General features: G+C 41.2%; 1 protein-coding gene across 3 annotated transcripts in view; it reads left to right on the top strand.

The window, feature by feature from the left end:
* The window catches only part of smtnb (smoothelin b), a 153,891-nt gene that overhangs the window by 52,620 nt on the left and 80,524 nt on the right, over positions 1-20,747 (top strand). For all 3 annotated transcript variants that reach the window (XM_055224058.1, XM_055224059.1, XM_055224060.1), the window contains exons 3-5: positions 8,214-8,289; positions 8,852-8,930; positions 10,863-10,927. In XM_055224058.1, the coding sequence (XP_055080033.1) occupies positions 8,214-8,289; positions 8,852-8,930; positions 10,863-10,927 (220 nt within the window). The remainder of the gene's footprint in view (positions 1-8,213; positions 8,290-8,851; positions 8,931-10,862; positions 10,928-20,747) is intronic.

Below are 20,747 nucleotides of genomic sequence, written 5' to 3' on the forward strand. Positions count from 1 at the left end.
AAATCAACTCACAGCGCTACACATATCAATCTGGAACTACTCTTGCTGAGCATCATGAAGAATATTTGAATCTGATTGGTTGAAGTCTCACAACAGCAGAGCAAGCGGAGAAATCAAACTTTTGTTACATCTAGTTTTGTGAATAGGGAAGATGTGCTTTTCTCTAATGTACAAAACGCTTCAATCCAAAAAAAAGTCTGTATGATGGTTTGATTCCAGTCGAGACTGTTGTTGTGGTTTTTGGTAAGACATCTTGCCTATGTGTGAATGTGGTGTGCTAGTGTTCGTGTTCCAATATGAATAATGCTTTGCAAAGCATCCATAATTAGTTTAGGCTCCTACACGTTCTGAAATGCCTGGGATTCCTGCATTAGGTCAGCTATTGAGTCTTCTCTTAAATAGTAATGTTCCTTACTTTATGAGAAACTGGATTTTGACTACATCCAAAATTTAGTAACAATATTTGTAAGAATGGTAATTATTATTATTCTATTCCCAAACTGGTAACAGAACACATTCCACTGTCCTCCCTCTGTAGCACAGGAAGTAGAGACACACAGACAGGAAGTGACTGGTGCAGGAGTGGGTCTATTCATGATTTCCTCAAACCTGTCATCTGGCCCCTGTGACACAAGGGCCCAGATGACAGGTTTGAGGAAATCATGGAGAGTAAACTGAAAAGCATGTGTAGCCTGTGCAGTCCCACACTGTGTCTGAGCTCATGGAACTGTGGTTTATTACAGAGAGTTTAGCATCAGCCAGCTGCTGTTCACTTTAACCTCAATATTGAATGGTTCTATAATGCGTACTTTAAAGAGGGGATATTATGCAAAATCTTTATTTTAAAGCTTTCTCACATGTTCCCTCGTCAAAACATGTCTGAAGAGGTTTTAGATGTCATCCATGCATGTTTGAGTAATTTAGTGATCTCTTCCAGGCCCTATTCTAATCCTCCTTATAGTTAGCTGTAAGATTCTGTGCAGTGCTCGGCCCACAAGCCTACTTCATCCATGCTCCCACATGATAATTCTTCAAAAATAAACAAAAACATGATACAAAACTGCACACAACAACTTGACAAACCTGATACGATGTGCAGTAGGTTAATTTAGGCTTGTCATGATAATTACTATATGGACTTATGACAGATGGAACAATTTTTGGGGGTCAATATGTATCCTGGTTCCTTTTTCTTTATACTAGTGGGGAGATGTTATTTTTTGTGCAATGATGAGATTTGAGCTGTAGAGGGTTCAATAACTTTTGACTCATCCAAAAGAACTACTAAAGTGTTTCATTAAGTCAGAGATAAATTAGTTTCAATATTATCATTTATCGTCAATATTTTCTTAGATAATGCTCTGAATGGGGAGTGACTTAATGTGGGGACCAATGTTCCCTCTAATTTTTCACGAGTCTGAGCAAACACAAACTCCCTGAGCGGTCCTATGGACCACTGTGAGCAACATCAGACGTGCGCACTGTGGTCATGCTGGCATCGCATCCATCCAAATGGTTTATTAAAAGAATCAAATTACCGCATTTACATTTCTGTTATAAGACTTTTAAGTTCTTTAGTCCACTTATACAATGAAAATGACAAAAATCTCGCTTCCAACCAAACCAAGCCAACTGTAAACTCCAATGTTGAAAACACACTTAACATTTTTATTATAAAGCTCTGACTTGTATTATGAGTATAAGCCATTGTGAGAATCTTTTGCTGTGCACTGAGTGAGATTGTCCTACTGTGGTCTGGGAGACAGTCCGGTAAGTCTTTTTCAGTATATGACACAATCATTTGATTTTTACAACTCATAAACTAGTGACAGTATTCAATGACCGATACACACTGAGAGGAATCTGCATCTGCACATCCAGCTGCTCTATTACTGTACATTTATATATCATATCAAAACACAATATAAAATGTATATTTGTATATAAAATCTAGTCAAACCGAATGGTATGGGTCAAAATCTATATTTACAAACCACACACTGCAAACAGTTTCCAGTGTGTGTTTGTTTACATTTTGAAGTGTGTGTGTTTTTTTTACTAAGAACACACACTGTACATGATGTGTGACAGTCATTCTGTGACAGTGGCTCAGTGGTTAGAGGTTGGAGGATCGAGTCCCGCTCGGACCAACTTCTGTCATTGTGTCCTTAGTTCTGTCATTATGTCCTTAGTTCTGTCATTGTGTCCTTAGGCAAGACACTTCACCCAAGTGGTGTATGCGTGATGATTGCTAATGCTAATGATTACACATGATATATTTGACCCACAATTAATTCAATAGCAGAATAAACCACGCTTACCGATCAGGAACAGCATCCAGTCCATCAAATCATAAGGTCCTCTGTCCTCAGTCCACCATGAGATCTTCACTCGGTTCCACGAACCGCTCCGGGTCCGAGATGCCTCTAGTTTAACTTGTACAAACATCCACAGTGTCCTACTTCCTTTGTTTTGTCCGTTTCGTCATGTTTAAAACGCAAAACTGCTACAAAACAGTGCGTAACAGTGCGCCCAAGGGCGGGCCGTCGGAACATTAAGGGGTTAAACAGCACTTAGAGTCATTAGCGAGTCTTCACTCCACATCGGCCACATTGGCCACATCGGCTAAAACCCTGATAGCGGCACATGAGGACGCCTGTCAATGACGTTGATAAGCTGCGCAAATATGTATGTGAATCACATATTTGGCTGGCGCAGCTACTCACCGGTCACACTCACTGACTCATATTGAAAAATAGCGCAGAATGAATTGTTGTGTGTTTATTTTATTTTCAACTCCGGTTCGATTTTTTTGTGCGCAGCACAGATTTTCTGTGCGCGGAGACCGTGTCAGCAGTGCGCAATTGCACACGCGCGGGACCAAAGGGAAGGGAGACACAAACCATCAAAACCGAAACAACTTATAAAACATGTTAATACGGGTAATGTTAATTATGTGAATATAGCATTTTAAAAATGATAAATTGTAACACGGTAATCTAAATATGTTATGTGTTAGAAATTAATATCCCATAGAAGCTAATACCCCTGCTTTTAAACAGCTACTGTGGAACATTCCAGTCAACGCAATAACATTTCCATGAAGATAAGCATGCGATGGGACATATTAAAGTATCAGTTAAATTTACACAATATCAGCTCTTTAATATGCCATAACTTGGGTTTGAATGATGACAGGTAGAAAGGTTAACTACTCTGCCACCTAACAACAACCGCTAGTTTTTTTCTCTTTAGTTTGGCTTTAGTTCTGGCTCTAGTTTTGGCTCTAGTTCGGTACTGGACAGATGCATATACCGGTAGTTAATTTGTTCAAGTTCAAGTCAGGATTGGAGTATTTAACAGCAGTCAAACCATGTAAACAAACAAGTGTGATCAGTGAGCCATGTTTATTTACCCAAACTGAACTTGAACTTGTGCTCAACTAAATAACTTAAATAAACTGGCAGTGATCCAATCTTCTCCTATTCAGTTGACTCCAATTTGAGCAACATCTAAAAGCACAGTTGCCAGTCTCCAATTTATCATGGCTGCATTTCAGGGACCCACACCATTATTCACTGTGTAGTACATACATAAAGTGCATTTGATTTAAGTTTTTTATAAATTATGACCACAGGTACTATCCCACCATAGTTTTACAGTGGCAGTTTGTGAAAAACAGTTCAAAGCCAAAATACCTCTACTATGTCAGCAACAATGAAAATTCCATTTCAAAATGATGACTGCGGGTGCTGAGAGAGAGTGAGAGAGTGAGAGAGTGAGAGACACACACAGACAGACACACACACACACACACAGACAGACAGACACACACAGACAGACAGACACACACAGACAGACAGACACACACAGACAGACAGACACACACAGACAGACAGACAGAGACACAGACACACAGACAGACACACACAGACAGACAGACAGAGACACAGACACACAGACAGAGACACACAGACACAGACAGACAGACACAGACAGACAGACAGACAGACTCAGGCAGACACACACAGAGACAGACAGACAGAGACAGACAGAGACACAGACAGACAGAGACACAGACAGACAGAGACAGACAGACACACAGACAGAGACACACAGACAGAGACAGCTACACAGACAGAGACAGCTACACAGACAGACAGACACACAGACACCGACAGACGGAGACAGACACCAACAGACACAGAGACACACAGAGACACACAGAGACACACAGAGACACACAGAGACACAGACAGAGAGACAGACAGAGAGACAGAGACAGACACACAGACAGACACACAGACAGACACACAGACAGACACACAGACAGACACACAGACAGACACACAGACAGACACACAGACAGACACACAGACAGACACACAGACAGAGACAGACACACAGACACACAGACAGAGACAGACACACAGACAGAGACAGACACACAGACAGAGACAGACACACAGACAGAGACACACAGACACACAGACAGAGACAGACACACAGACAGAGACAGACAGACAGACACACAGACACACGACAGACAGACAGACAGAGACACAGAGACAGACACAGAGACAGACACACAGAGACAGACACACAGAGACAGACACAGAGACAGACAGACACAGAGACAGACAGACACAGAGACAGACAGACACAGAGACAGACAGACACAGAGACAGACAGACACAGAGACAGACAGACACACAGAGACACAGAGACAGACAGAGACACAGAGACAGACAGACGGGCACATAGACAGACAGACACAGAGAGACAGACAGAGACAGACAGACAGACAGGCACATAGACAGACAGACACAGAGAGACACACAGACAGACACACACACAGATAGAGACACAGGCAGACACAGACAGACAGACACACAGAGACAGACAGACACAGAGACACAGACAGACACAGAGACACAGACACAGCCAGACAGAGACACAGCCAGACAGAGACACAGAGAGACAGACAGAGAGAGAGACTGGCAAAGAGAGACAGACAGACACAGACAGACAGACACAGAGACACAGACAGACACAGAGACACAGACAGACAGACACAGAGAGAGAGACAGACAGACACACAGACACAGACACACAGAGAGACACAGACACACAGAGAGACACAGACACACAGAGAGACACAGACACAGAGAGAGACAGACACAGAGCGAGACAGACAGAGCGAGACAGACACAGAGCGAGACAGACAGAGCGAGACAGACACAGAGCGAGACAGACACAGAGCGAGACAGACACAGAGCGAGACAGACACAGAGCGAGACAGACAGACACAGAGCGAGAGACAGACCGACACAGAGCGAGAGACAGACCGACACAGAGCGAGAGACAGACCGACACAGAGCGAGAGACAGACCGACACAGAGCGAGAGACAGACCGACACAGAGACAGAGACACAGAGAGAGTGACACAGAGACACAGAGAGAGCGACACAGAGACACAGAGAGAGACAGACAGAGAGAGAGAGACAGAGAGACACAGAGACATACAGAGACGGAGAGAGAGACAGAGAGACACAGAGACATACAGAGACGGAGAGAGAGACATACACAGAGACAGACAGAGAGACACACAGAGAGACACACAGAGAGAGACACAGAGAGAGACAGACAGACAGACACAGAGAGAGAAACAGAGAGACAGACAGACACACAGAGAAGAGAGACAGACAGTCAGACACAGAGAGACAGACGGACACACACAGAGAGACAGACGGACACACAGAGACAGAGACACAGAGACAGAGACAGACACACACAGAGAGACAGACACAGAGACAGGATTTCAGTATTGTAACTGGCAACAAAATGTGAGGCTCATTCTGCTTTCTGATTGGATAATTGTCTTGTACCAAAACACAAAATTTTAAAATGAGCCATCATGTCCATTGTTTTTTGAACTTAAGAATAATCAGTATTACAATTGTTATTAGTAAAAGCTAAAAGCAAAATCTTATAAACCTTTAACATTGGAATTACCTCTGCATATGTCATATCTGCTTCCCATATCCAACCAAGAAGTAAGAAAAAAAATTAAACAAGAAAAAGCAATATTCTTTTTTTTTTTTTTTTTTCTCTTAAATATAATGATGTTGTAACAAAATCCTTAAGGTGATAAACAATTTTACTATGTTTCTGATTTAGCTGGTGGTTTTAGCACATACAGTGAGGCAAATAAGTATTTGAACACCCCGGGATCCCACTTAGAAATCATGGAGGGATCTGAAATTTTCATGCATGTCCACTGTGGTAGACATAATCCAAAAAAAATTGGAAATCACATTGTATGATTTAAAAAAAAATGTATTTGTATGTTACTGCTGCAAATAAGTATTTGAACACCTGAGAAAATAAATGTTAATATTTGGTACAGTAGCCTTTGTTTGCAATTACAGAGGTCAAACGTTTCCTGTTGTTTCTCACCAGGTTTGCACATACTGCAGGTGGGATTTTGGCCCACTCCTCCACACAGATCTTCTCTAAATCAGTCAGGTTTCTGGGCTGTCGCTGAGAAACAGAGTTTGAGCTCCCTCCAAAGATTTTCTATTGGGTTTAGGTCTGGAGACTGGCTAGGCCACTCCAGAACCTTGATATGCTTCTTACGGAGCCACTCCTTGGTTATCCTGGCTGTGTGCTTCGGGTCATTGTCATGCTGGAAGACCCAGCCATGACCCATCTTCAATGCTGTAACTGTGGGAAGGAGGTCGTTCCCCAAAATCTCGCAATACATGGCCCCGGTCATCCTCTCCTTAATACAGTGCAGTCGTCCTGTCCCATGGGCAGAAAAACACCCCAAAGCATGATGTTTACACCCCTATGCTTCACAGTAGGGATGGTGTTCTTTGGATGGTACTCATCATTCTTCTTCCTCCAAACACGGCCAGTGGAATTAAGACCAAAAAGTTCTATTTTGGTCTCATCTGACCACATGACTTTCTCCTATGACTCCTCTGGATCATCCAAATGGTCATTGGTAAACTTAAGACGGGCCTGGACATGTGCTGGTTTAAGCAGGGGAACCTTCCATGCCATGCATGATTTTAAACTATGACGTCTTAGTGTATTACTAACTTCCTTGGAAAGGAAACGGTGGTCACAGCTCTTTTCAGGTCATTGACCAGCTCCTCCCGTGTAGTGGAGTGGCAGTGGACTTTTTAAAGGTGGACTAACAGGTCTTTGAGGGTCAGAATTCTAGCTGATAGACAGGTGTTCATATACTTTTTTGCAGCAGTAACATACAAATAAATGATTTAAAAAAGTTATGCAATGTGATTTCCAGATTATTTTTTTTTAGATTATGTCTCTCACAGTGGACATGCACCTAAGATGAAAATTTCAGACCCCTCCATGATTTCTAAGTGGGAGGACTTGCAAAATCACATTGTGTTCAAATACTTATTTGCCTCACTGTACACAGTTTCTTCTCTGCATCCCATTATGAGTGGTGGCTGCTATAATCATCCCCCTGCTATAACCATTCAACTCTCAGATGACTTTTGAAAACAAAGGGCGTACCTTGTCCACTTGCACGCGCATGTCTGCTCCAGGAATGTAGGGTATCCAACCTGGGTATCTGACCTGACAGTAGCACCGTTTTACCCACAACACCCACCAATCCAAAACAGTATCCCTACTGTCTGAAATTTGGGCTGGAAAAGTTATAACTATTCTGACAAGTGTTGTGGTTGAATTCACAACATCCTTTTTTAAAATCGAATTTCAGTTAACAGTGCACTTTTTTAACATGTATAGTTAAAATCTGAGAGAAGTCTGAAATCTGAACTGCTAAATTAAGACTAGAATCCCATGCATTTAAGAACATATTTGTAGAGGGTTAGCAGCTTTTACATAGAATAAGAACCCATGGAGATGCAGGGAGGGCATCTGGCACATGGAGACATTTCAGAGATTTCAGTTTGTGGAGGCCTAAACTACAAGCTTAACAGCTTTTATGGAGACACAAGGAGGTGGGTAGAGTAGCCAGAAATAGTACTTAAGTAGTAGTGCCATAATTTCAAAATATTATGATTAATTAATATTATTAATATTTAGAAAGTATAAAGTGGTAGAAAATGACAGTCTTGGTTTTATTGTAATTCATCTTACAGGACACATTTGCCATACTTTGATGCTTTCCAAATGATTTCTGTTTTGATTTAATGTGAACTCTCCCTTAGGCCTGGCAGTAATGCACTGGACCTCCTCTCTCAGAAGCTACAGGGCATCAGGGACATCGAGGAGCTAACAAAGATGGTGAGTGAACATGGCTCCTTTGAAGCTAAAAGCATATAGCATTTGATTACGTCAACAAATCATTGCAGCTCTACCCTCTTTGCTTTGATCTGCTCTTGACATTCAACTACCGAATCCTGACAAAGCACAGCTATGAAGTGAAAACCATTTCAGGGTCTTTGTCATGAAGCATATTGAGAGAAGGCCAAGGGTTTGGACTGCTGTCCACAAAGCAAAGAATGGATACTGTGAGGAATTTGAAATGTATTTGCTGCATAATTCCATACATCTTGCTTCATATATTTTATGTCTTGAATATGTATCTAGAACGTAGAAAGTAGTTACTTAAAGAAAAATCATTGAATGAAATGGTGTACCCACAAACGGATAGAGAGCCCCAACAAATGTAAGCAAATTATAAAAATGTGATGAAAGGGCCCCAGAGAAACGCCTATAATTGAAATGACCATTGTGAAATCATGTAGGCCTACATTTTCAGTCCCAAATGCTATAAACTGTAAATAAACCAACAGACAAGTTTCATAGTGTACCTTTTTAAATAACAAAGAGTTCTTTGTTTCAGCTGCGTTCTGCCGGAGAGTACGAGGAGAGGAAGATGATCCGAGCGGCCATCAGACAAATCAGAGAGGAGCAACAGCAAGGTCCTCTGCCTGTACCCACTTACAACACCTAGTGCCCAGTCACTGCACCGACCCACATCATACCAGCATTCCAGCACGGAGTGAAAACACTAAGCACCCTACTCACAGCACCCTTGCCTGAGCACTCAATCCCTTCTACTTCCTGTTAGAATCCAGAAGGGTCTGGAACCAGACCATAGAGCGTGACAAACGTCCATCCTAACATGGGATGGTCCAATCACAGCTGCTAATTTGTAGCATGTGTCTCTCAAATGCGGAAGATATTACGTCTCAAAATTCTTGTATCATTCAGAACAAAAAAAGCTATAAAGCTATACAAACCTCATCTGCTTGAACCCCTGAGGTAGCAATAGTGGTTAGCTTTGGAGCGAACAATAAAAATGCTAAAAGTTTTCTTAAAGGGGCAGAGTTAGAATACTAAATGTGGTTACTGTGGTTTCTTCTTTCTTATATGCTTTGACTGATCTTAATACTGTGATATTGCAGTAACCGAGACAACCTCCGTCTAGCCCTCTACCTTTGCCATAGCATGCCTTCTCCTGTCTGTCCTCAGACATCATACAGTAGAGCGCAGCTCACTGATAATGTGGCAGTTTCTTGAATGATAATGACTCGGATTAGGGATTCCTCTCATTCCTGGGGTTGCTCTGCTCCTGAAGCCCCCTCTGCCACCCCCCCATTGTATCACCACCAAAACTCCAATCAAAAACTCACATCAGTGATTCTGAAGTAAGGCTGGGCAATTCATTGAATTCATTGAGTTAATTTAATTAATTTGTGTTTTTAATAATCAAGATTTAGAAAAAATGTGAATTTGAGTGTTATTATAAAACAGGTTTATTCCTAACTTTCTTACTTGCAAAGCAGAGATATGGCGCAATTAAACAGTTGCCATTGTAAAGAAATCTCATTCTAATTAAATTAGATTACATACCTACAGAAATATAAGTGAAGGCGGTTTAATTGTTTTAATGAATAGGATAAAACTAAAATGACTGAACTTATTAATTTACATCCCCTTTTGGCTCTTTCTACCATGTTACAGCATTGTCCCAAAAACTGTCCAACATTTACTCAAAAACTGAGGGAATGTTTGAGTAATCTAGCAATCTCTCCTGGGTCCTATTTGAGCTCTATGCTTAGCAGTACAATTCTGTACAGAGCTCAGCCCACAACGCTACATCACCCATGCTCCTGCACAGCAAATTTTCATAAATATGCAAGAGCATCATACAAAATGCACAATGATCGTGTTGTTATAGCGCTCTGAAAGGGAAGTGACTAAGTGCAGGGAGCATAGCAATTTTCAAAACAATAAAATATAACATAGTGATCTAAATATATGTCTTTGCAATTAATACCTGACAGAAGCTGTGTGGAAGCATGGGTTACATAGGCTTGTGAGCTGATTATTGGACAGAATCGTCCTGGTAATTGTAAAGCTGCTTTTAGACCATGCCATCAAAAATGAGTTGGATGCCTTAGCATTTGAGGGCGGGCACTGAGTGCGGCCATGACACGTGTTAGAGAAAAATACTGGATGTGCGTTCAGGGTGTCTGTTGCGGTCAGTGAGTGCTCTTGGATCTCTTTGGGAACAAAGGCAGACCAGGTTGAAAAGAGTAGCTTTAGTGTATTTATGAAGGTGTATATACTCCATAAATGTCACCTTGTACAGTTCTGGGCAAAGGCAAATCCTCCAGACAGGCACATAGACACAGCATAAGGAGGGTTCAAATGCATGGATGACATCTAAAATTTTTCAGGCATGTTTTTGATGAGGCAGCTCCAAAACTTAAAGGCTATATGGGACCATAAATGTAAACACTAAACCAGATCTAAAAAGACTATCCCAGAACTAAACCAGGACTTTCCATAAACCCTGTATTGATTTCTCATAATAAAGTGAATTTGTCTGTTGTGTGTTTCTGTAGGCTCGGAGGACGGATGCAGATCAGCAGACCAGGCAGTGGACAGTCTCAAAGGGGTCAGGGCCCAGGTGAGTGCTTCAGAGTGCAAAACCCATCACTGTACACTCTATAAAGTAGGTTGGCCATCGCTATCTGTCACAAGAGAACAACACTGTCTAAAATATATTTACCATAAATTTCGAACTATTGAGCGCACCTGACTGCAAGCCACACCAGCTAAATTTTAAAAGAAAATCAATTTTGTGCAGATATAAGCGCACTTGAATATAAGCTGCAGGTTTTTATGTCATAACATGAACTATTTACACAGAAAGACAGTACACAGATTTTTTTTGTTGTTGTTGTTTTTGTTTTAATTTAAGACATGCTTTCTTTTTAACCTGTGCCTGAAAATCATCAGTATGGCACCAACATGCCATCAACACGAGATGAACATACCTGCATGTTTAGAAAATAAAACTGCACCAACATGGGCCATCTGCTTTTATTTCCTCTGAAAGCTTTTGTCTTTTTACATTGACGTTCTCTTCACACACCATTGCACACCATCGATTCATTGATGCCAAATTTACATGCAGTGGCTCTATTTCCTTCTTTGATGCCAGATTGATTGCATTTAACTTAAAAGCTGCATCATATGCATTTCTTTGTGTTTTCCATGATGAGGGTGCGTACATAATGCGCAAAATAAGTTCAAAATCAAAACTAATGTATTCTGTAGTGCATAATCTTTCTCCATGTCTGTCTCACCTTTGCGTTTACAGCTAGAGAGTGCCCCCCAATGGCTGTTTGCCAGTAAAAATCTATAAATTAGTTGCACCGTTATATAGGCCTCAGGGTTCAACGTGTGGGGAAAAAATAGTGGCTTATTGTCCGAAATTTATGGTATAAAATGTGAGATTACTTGATAGAGTGCCTGAATATCTGATTTATTTGCTCAACTTTGATATGGGAACTTTTAATATTAAATCTCATGACTCTGTACTTCTAAAACCTAGAACTAAACTAGAACAGAAATGGGGAAAATCAGCTCTTGGTTATTTTGCTTCCCAAAAATAGAATACATTTCAAGACATGCAAAACTGGATACACTGGTGTCACTAATGCACTTTAATAATCTGATGATAAACATTTATATTCACACTTGTTTCTGTTTTTAATTATTTAAAAGTGTTATAATGTTGTTTTCTCATCAAACACATACCTGAAGTTGTTTCGCTTAATTTATTCATGTTCAATACACAAATCTTGCATATTTAAAATGAGTCCTTCTCTCAGACTGAAAACACTCTGTTCCCTCTTGTGATGTCATGTGGTGATACAGGAAATACTCCACTGTGTTTTTAAAATCCATACACTTTCACTAGAATCATTTGTATAATTTCAGCCCTGGAATTTCCAATCTTTGCTGGACAAAAGGTAAAAGGTAGCCATTAACTTGACTTGAAAACTACCTCTTCGTGACATTACAAGGTGGAACAGGGCATTTTGGGCTTTGAAGATAAAGACAGACTAATAATTAAAGATTACACGTGTGAATGAAACAAAACACAACTCCAGGTATGTTTTTAAGGAGGTAACGGCATTCTTACATGGCTTAAAGCTCATAAGAATCAATTTTACGTAATATAGGACCTTTGAATGGACAGACATTATTGTTTTGCTTGTTTTGTCTAAACAGGGTACTCATGAAAAAGAGAGTACAGTACTCTCATTGGACTCTCCCTGTATAAATAAAGATAAATGAAATGGGGGATAAAAATAAATGGAAAATGCAATTTGAATAGTCATAAGAAAATCATGGCTGAACATATTTTCCTGTCTTATTGTGCAAAAGTTCAAATCTGTATGGAGGTGGTGAGCCCATCAGAAAAGTTACGCAGTGTAGCTTTAATAACTTGTCAGAGAAATTGTCATCACTACACTGCTAACCAGATTATTAAATATGAAAAATAGTGTCCATGGAAGGCCTATTGCATTATAGATGTAGAAACCACATATTCTGTCTTCTCTGTAACCTTAAGTGACACATTCCAGTCTTTGCGGTCTTTGTATGTGGGAGACTCCTGTCCATCTCTCTTTCTCTCTCTTCTCTCTCCTCTCCATCCCACTGCTCCTGTTTTAGTTGCATTCTTCTTTGGGGCTCCAAACCTCCATGGTCCATTTGAAAAGAAAAGAAAACATCATGTCTACACACCACGGTAACACACAGTGATCAGATTATCCTGTCTCTGGGAAACAAATGTCTGGGATATTTTGGCCCATTAGGACTGGTGAGATGGTACACACAGAATATTTTGGCCAAGTTTGGCCCAGAGTTTGTTGAGGGCGTGGTTGGCTTTACTTTGTTTTGGACACTCAGAAAAGTGCAGGGGAATAACACTCAGCCACTGGTGAAAGAAAAGCCCGCCATGTATCACTATAGGGAATCGAGCACATGCATGCATAGCCTCTGTCTGCTTGAAATGCGCTGTCATGGATATAAGCTCTTTTGTCAGCTGATGACTCTCACGTGAACAAGGCCAACCAAAAAGTAAAGCAAATGGACCTGAATTTAGTACCACTGAGGTCGAAAACGGGCCCGCTGTCTGACTGTCTGCCCTGCCCCGTCGCCCCTAAAACATCCTCCACCCCCTTCCCACCTCTCCCCCTCATCCATCACTGGCCTGTCATGAGCCTGTCGTCAGACCATCACTGAACTCAGCCAGGCCACAGGAAGTGATATCAGTGAGGATTTCCTGTAACGCCATAGCTGGTTGTCACGTTTTCCGCTCTGAGCCGACAGATTTCTGCACAGGACAATGGACAATAGAGTAGGAAAATGGAGAGGACAGATCCAAGCACAGGCCCTTACAGTGAGGCCCTACAGAGTGTGGCCTCAGGCACCTGACCCCAGACTTCTACCACTCACATTATTACTCACACAAGGGAAGAAACTGTCTGTGTTACTCTAGTACCACTCCTGATGTAATGACATTTGATTATTTACATATAAGGCAAAAATGGTATTCAAACTAAAATGTATCATATTTTTGGCTCACAATTTGAAGAATTGCTATTAAACAATTATAACGTTGTTCTATCATCAAAAACATGCCTAAAGAGGTTTTAGACCTCATCCATGCATGTTGTTGGCAAGCCCTATTCAAACCCTCCTTATGGTTGGCTGTGAGATTCTGTCCAATGCTCAGCCCTCAAGCCTATGTCACCCATGCTCTCACATGACAATTCTCCACAAATATACAAAAGCATGATACAAAACTGTACACAACAGTTTAATACCCCATAGATGTAAAATACCCTCTCTACTGAAGGACGTTTTTACGATGTGGCAACAATCATTATATTGAACATGATTTTTTACAACCCCAATTCCAATGAAGTTGGGACGCTGTGTAAAACTTAAAAAAAAAAAAAATACAATGATTTGCAAATCCTTTTCAACCTATATTGAACTGAATAAACTACAAAGACATGATATTTAAAGTTCAAACTGATAAACTTTCTTGTTTTTATGCAAATATTCACTCATTTTCAGTTTAATACCTGCAACACGTTTCAAAGCTGGGACAGGGGCAACAAAAGAATGGGGAATGCTTAAAATACACTTGTTTGGAACATTCCACAGGTGAACAGGTTCATTGGAAACAGGCGAGTGTCATGATTGGATATAAAAAGAGCATCCCCAAAGGCCTCAGTCATTCACAAGCAAGAATGGGGTGAAGTTCACCACTTTGTGAACAACTGGCTGAGGAAATGGTCCAACAGTCTAAGAACGTTTCTCAATGTACAATTGCAAGGAATTTGGGGATTTCATCATCTACGGTCCATAATATCATCAAAAGATTCAGGGAATCTGGAGAAATTCCTGCACGCAAGTGACAAGCCCGAAAATCAACATTGAATGCCCATGACCTTCGATCCCTCAGACGATACTGTATTAAAAACAGATATGAATGTGTGACGAATATTACCACATGGGCTCACACTTCAGGAAACCATTGTCAGTTAACACAGTTTGTCGCTACATCTCCAAGAGCAACTTAAAACTGTACCATGCAAAGTGAAAGCCATATATCATCAACACCCAGAAACGCTGTTGGCTTTTCTGGGCCCGGGCTCACCTGAGATGGACTGACACAAAGTGGAAAAGTGTGCTGTGGTTTGATGAATACACATTTCAAATTGTTTTTGGAAATCATGGACGTCGTGTCCTGCGGCCAAAGAGGAAAAGGACCATCCGCATTGTTATCAGCGCAAAGTTCAAAAGCCAGCATCTGTGATGGTATGGGGGTGTGTTAGTACCCATGGCACGGGTTATTTGCAAATCTGTTAAGGCGCCATTAATGCTGAAAGGTACATACAGATTTTGGAGCAACATACGCTGCCCTCCAAGCACTGTCTTTTTCAGGAACATCCCTGCTTATTTCAGCAAGACAATGCCAAGTCACATTCTGCATGTGTTACAACAGCCTGGCTTCGTAGTAAGAGTGCAGGTACTAGACTGGCCTGCCTGCAGTCCAGACCTGTCTCCCATTGAAAATGTGTGGCACATTATAAACCTGGACAGCTGAGCAACTGAAGTTGTACATTCAGCAAGAATGGGAAAGGATTCCTCCTGCAAAGCTTCAACAGTTAGTGTCCTCAGTTCCTAAACACTTGATTGTTGTTAAAAAGAAAGGTATTGTATAACAGTGGTAAACATGCCCCTGTCCCACCTTTATTGGAACATGTTGCAGACATCAAATTGAAAATGAGTGAATATTTGCATAAAAACAAAGTTTCAGTTTGAACATTAAATATCATGTCTTTGTAGGTCCCTTTGTCTTTGTTCCTTTTAGAGGGACTTGTTTAACAGCACAAATCAGCTCACCTGTTGTAGTTCCAGCTGAGTCTGTTCTCTCTGGTCAAATTGTGTTAAACTAAAGCTCACACTAAAGTCTAACAAAGCCTCAGACAAAGCATACCTACAGTTTGCACCTGATATCATCAACATTCCTTGGGGGTGTGATGCTAAGTATCAGTTATAAGATTATAGCTCCTTTTAATGAACCCCATAAATCTGAGATAACAGTACAGATAAAGCTGTGAGGGGGGCCTCCTTAGTGATGGTAAAGGTCAGAACACTCCCAGTGGAGCAGACAAGGTTGGAGCAGATCTGAGACAAAATATGGACTAGTATTTGTTCAAGCTTTTATATATCTTTGGAGAACTTGGCAGAATATTTTATATTTTTGAAACTGTAACTTGACTTATCCATGTCACTTTGAGCATCCGCTTTGTTCAGTGCTATTTCAGTCCTGGCTCAGTCTTGGTACAGTCCTGGTTTAGTCCTCGTTCAGTCCCATTTCTGTGTTGTTACTTTGATCATCTGCTTTGTCCTTATTCAGTCCTATTGTACAGTCTTGGATTAGCCAGACGTAGTTCAAACCAGCTTCTGTCCTGCTTTAGTCCCCCTTTATTCCCTTTTTTACTTCTGTTTTAGTCCTGTTTTAGTTCTTTTAGTTCCGGTTGAGGCCTGGTTCAGTCCCGCTTTAGTCCTATTTTAGTCCTGTTTTTAGTGCTGTTTTCAGTCCTAATTCAGTCCTAGTTTAGTCCTGGTTTAGCTAGTGGTACATGGTTTGGTCCTAGTTGAGTCCTCATTCATTCCTGGTTCTTGGATCAGTCCTGGTTTAGTCCAGTCTGTTATGGACTTTAAAACACAGTGGAACACTTCTTGTTACATAGTTAAAGGAACTTTATGTAAGACTTGGGTCATATATGAAATTTAAAATTAATCTGTGTCCCCAGATACGAGGAAAAAAAATTTCAAATCAAATATAGCTTTTACTAATAACAATTGTAGTACTGATTTATTAGTTACAAAAACAGTGGACATGATGTGCATGTTGTTTATGTTAAAATTTGATGATGAAAAGATGACTATCCAATCAGACAGCAGAATCAGCCTCACATTTGGGTTGCCAGTTTCAATGATGAGAGCCAGTTGGTTTAAACCTAAAAGGACTCTCTCTGATCTGAATGGTCACTAACCCCACCACCTGCAGCCAATCATGAATCAGTGTTAATGCAGCCTCTGCAGCTCAGTGAGTGAATTCTGAAGCTTCTGAGCTTTCACATGAGGCCTGTCTATATACTGACAGTGAGAAAAACTTGGATTTGTCCTGCAGTATCTGCAGGTTAAGACACTGGCAACCCAGGTTCAGTTGTGACTGGAGTACATTTTTAAAACTAAGAGTGCAGGCTACAGTTGCTTTAAGTTCGAAACAATGAAGGGGAGACAACCATTCACCATTTAAAACTCTATGATGGTTAATTGTAGCATTTTTAATAGCGAATAAAACATTAAAGCACATTATAAAATCTCATAAAAGTCACATTAGCCTGTCTCCTTTAAGCTGGAGATCACACAGCACTCCCGAAAACCTCAGCATTTTCCTCTGCCTGCTTAGCTGCAGCCTGCCTCAGCCACTGCTCATAAAAGCTGATAATTATAGGTGTATGACAACGGCGTCTATGGAAAACAGTGGAAATGTGGAAAACTGTGCAGCATTCCCGACTGCAGTCATCCATATTATGCACTGTGATGAGTGTTTCACAAGTTTCAGAGGCCAGAGCAAAGTTTTGCCATCACAGTAATGCTAACAACTAGCATGCTAACACCGCACTTCCTGATTCTCAGACAATAAAATGCTTTGTAATTAGTAGTATTGTAATGATACTAAAATTTTCTATTTCAGTACTATAGAATAAATTCGATACTCAATACCGATTCTTTTACCACAATGATAATAAAACCACTCTTTCTTTAGACAATTTCCAACATTAAATAGTAGTTCTTTCTTTTATATTTCCATAAGTATCTAGTTTCGATACTAGTTTTATTATTAATTATAATTAGATTTTTGATACAACCCTAATAATTAGATGCAGACAGTGCACAAATCATACGAGCATATAATAATAATGATCATGTTAATGATGATAATGATGATAATGATGATACAGTGTTCTGCGACAGGGATGAAAAACACACTGCTCCTCCCTGTATGACCGGAGCAGGAGCTGTGTTTGCATTGCCAGGAGTAAGTCATACCTGTTCCTGGTACATATTGGACTCCGCCAGGGCTGCCCTTTGTTACCAGTTCTGTTCATTATATTTATGGACAGAATTTCTAGGCGCAGCCAGGGGCCGGAGGGGTTCTGGTTTGAGAACCACAGGATCTCATCTCTGCTGTTTGCAGATGTTGTCCTGATGGCTTCATCGAGCCAAGACCTGCAGCAGGCACTGGGGCGGTTTTGCAGTGTGTGAGTGTGAAGCGGCTGGGATGAGAATCAGCTCCTCTAAATCTGAGGCCATGGTTCTCGACCGGAAAAAGGTGGCTTGTTCCCTCCAGGTCGGTGGTGAGTCTCTGCCTCAAGTGGAGGAGTTCAAGTATCTCGGGGTCTTGTTCACAAGTGAGTGAGGGAAGGATGGAGCGTGAGATTGACAGGTGGATTGGTGCAGCGTCTGCAGTGATGCGGTCGCTGTATCGGTCCATTGTGATAAAGAAAGCGCTGAGCCGGAAGGCAAAGCTCTCGATTTACCGGTCAATCTACGTTCCTACCCTCACCTATGGTCATGAGCTCTGGGTAATGACTGAAAGGACAGATAAAGATTGCGGATACAAGCAGCCGAAATGGGTTTCCTCCATAGGGTGGCCGGCCCACCCTTAGGGATAGGGTGAGGAACTTGGTCACACGGGAGGAGCTCAGAGTAGAGCCGCTGCTCTTACACGTCGAGAGGAACCAGTTGAGGTGGCTCGGGCATCTGCTCAGGATGCCTCCTGGATCCTTCCCTAGGGAGGTGTTCCGGGCATGTCCTACTGGGAGGAGGCCCCGGACACGCTGGAGGGACTATGTCTCTCGGCTGGCCTCGGAACGCCTTGGGGTCCCACTGGAGGAGCTGGAGGATGTGTCTGGGGAGAGGGAAGCCCCTGCTTAGACTGCTGCCTCCGCAATCCGGCCCCGGATAAGCGGAAGAAAATGGATGGATGGATAATGTTGATAATAATATATCTGTATGCCACTCAATGTTAATTCACATGTTACTGCTACTACCAACATATCTATTATGCATTATTGTGTGCTACGCTTGTGAGACCTTAGCCTTGGTATGCCTCTTTATACAGACTAAAATAGTATTGGTGAGTACAAGCATAAATAAATGTACATGGAAAAGATGGGGATGCCATCTGATGACGTCACAAGGTGGAACCATGCAATTCCTTTAAACCTATCTATGTCCATGGCAACAAGCAAGAAAGGGAAGGTAAAGATCAGTTCTTTGTTGAGGCGAACCTACTCACAATAAGAATACATGTTTTACTAAGGTATTTTTATTTTACATTATTATTATTATTATTATTATTGTTATTGTCATACTTTTGACAAGCTGACAGCTTATCCTCCACCAAAAATGATACATAATGCACCAGGATCTTCTGATTTGTTTGTAGAATTGAACTACGTTTTTATTTATTTTTTCATTTTTTGAACCTCTTGAGTGTCATTGCCTACGTGAACCCGACTGGCGTGGTCAGACACAGGGAGTGGGGTGGGGCTAAGGAAGTGGTGGGAGGAGCCATGTGCAGCAGCAGTTGTATGTGAGTGAGAAAGATAGAGAGAGAGTGAGACCGGCAGTAGCAGAGTCTCCTGTCAGCACTGGAGTCACTGCTCAGAAGCACGCAGGCAGGGGATCCGTCAACACAAGGTAACCTGGCTTTAATTATCCACTCCAGCTGTAAAAACGTGACATCTGCCCTGGTCTACAGGACTGTAGCTTGTGGGGAGGGTTAACGATATGGGTAGGATTGAGAAAAAAAATTTTTTGGTTTTTTTTTAAACAAATGTTTAATAGCTAGTATATCTGTCCTTTTGAAGGTGTTACTGTAAGTTCTATATAGAGATTGCAAGTTTAAATTCAAAGTAAATAAAAAAAAAAAAAAGATCTTTAAGGAACACTGTAGCTTTTAAAATTGATGGTGACTTCTATAGATAAAAAAAACTATATAAAGAAAAATGTCATATTACTGCTAAATACAATATGTGCTCTGATCAAAATATGCCGTAATAGATTTAGTTTTCCTAAATAAGTTCCTGATTTAGGACCTGGCTTAGTTGCTGGTTTAGGTCCTGGTCTAGTGATGATGATGATGGTCTATACCATCATATAGTCTTGGTGCAGCTCTGACTTTGAGCTAACTTAGTCCTGCTGTTAATCCTGCTTAGTCCTTGGTTCAGGTTGAGTCCTGCTTTAGACCAGGATGAGTCCTACTTTAGTCCTACTTTAGTCCTACTTTAGTCCTGCTTGAGTCCTGCTTGAGTCCTGCTTGAGTCCTGCTTGAGTCCTGCTTGAGTCCTGCTTTGGTCCTGATTTGGTCCTGATTTGGTCCTGATTTAGTCCTGATTTAGTCCTGATTTAGCCAAGGTTGAGTCCTGCTTTATTCCTTCTTTAGTTCTGCATTAGTCCTGGTTTGTCAGTGCTCTTTATCTGTTATCTTTGTGTACACAATAGTAAAGTCCTGCCATAGCCAGCATAATAATCAATGAAACACAAAAACAGTTTAATATTGTGATACAGTTTTTGCTATATAAGTTGAGCATTACTGAGCAGAGCCTCTAGGGGCTCTGCTCAGTAATGTGCCTCCACATTGGTCTCTCTGGCTTGGTTCCTCTGTACAGCTGACAGTCTCATTTAGCTCCTTCATGTAAACAACAATTGTCAAACCACTTAGAAGCTGCCAAAACCTTTGTCTTTTCTGTCATTTCAATTGTAGCATGTCTTAAATGTGATGGATGCTTCACCAGTTCACATTGTGTTTTTAGTGTCTCCACCTTTCCTATGCT

The sequence above is a fragment of the Periophthalmus magnuspinnatus genome, chromosome 9, assembly GCF_009829125.3.
Source record: "Periophthalmus magnuspinnatus isolate fPerMag1 chromosome 9, fPerMag1.2.pri, whole genome shotgun sequence".
In the NCBI taxonomy this organism is placed as follows: domain Eukaryota; kingdom Metazoa; phylum Chordata; class Actinopteri; order Gobiiformes; family Gobiidae; genus Periophthalmus; species Periophthalmus magnuspinnatus.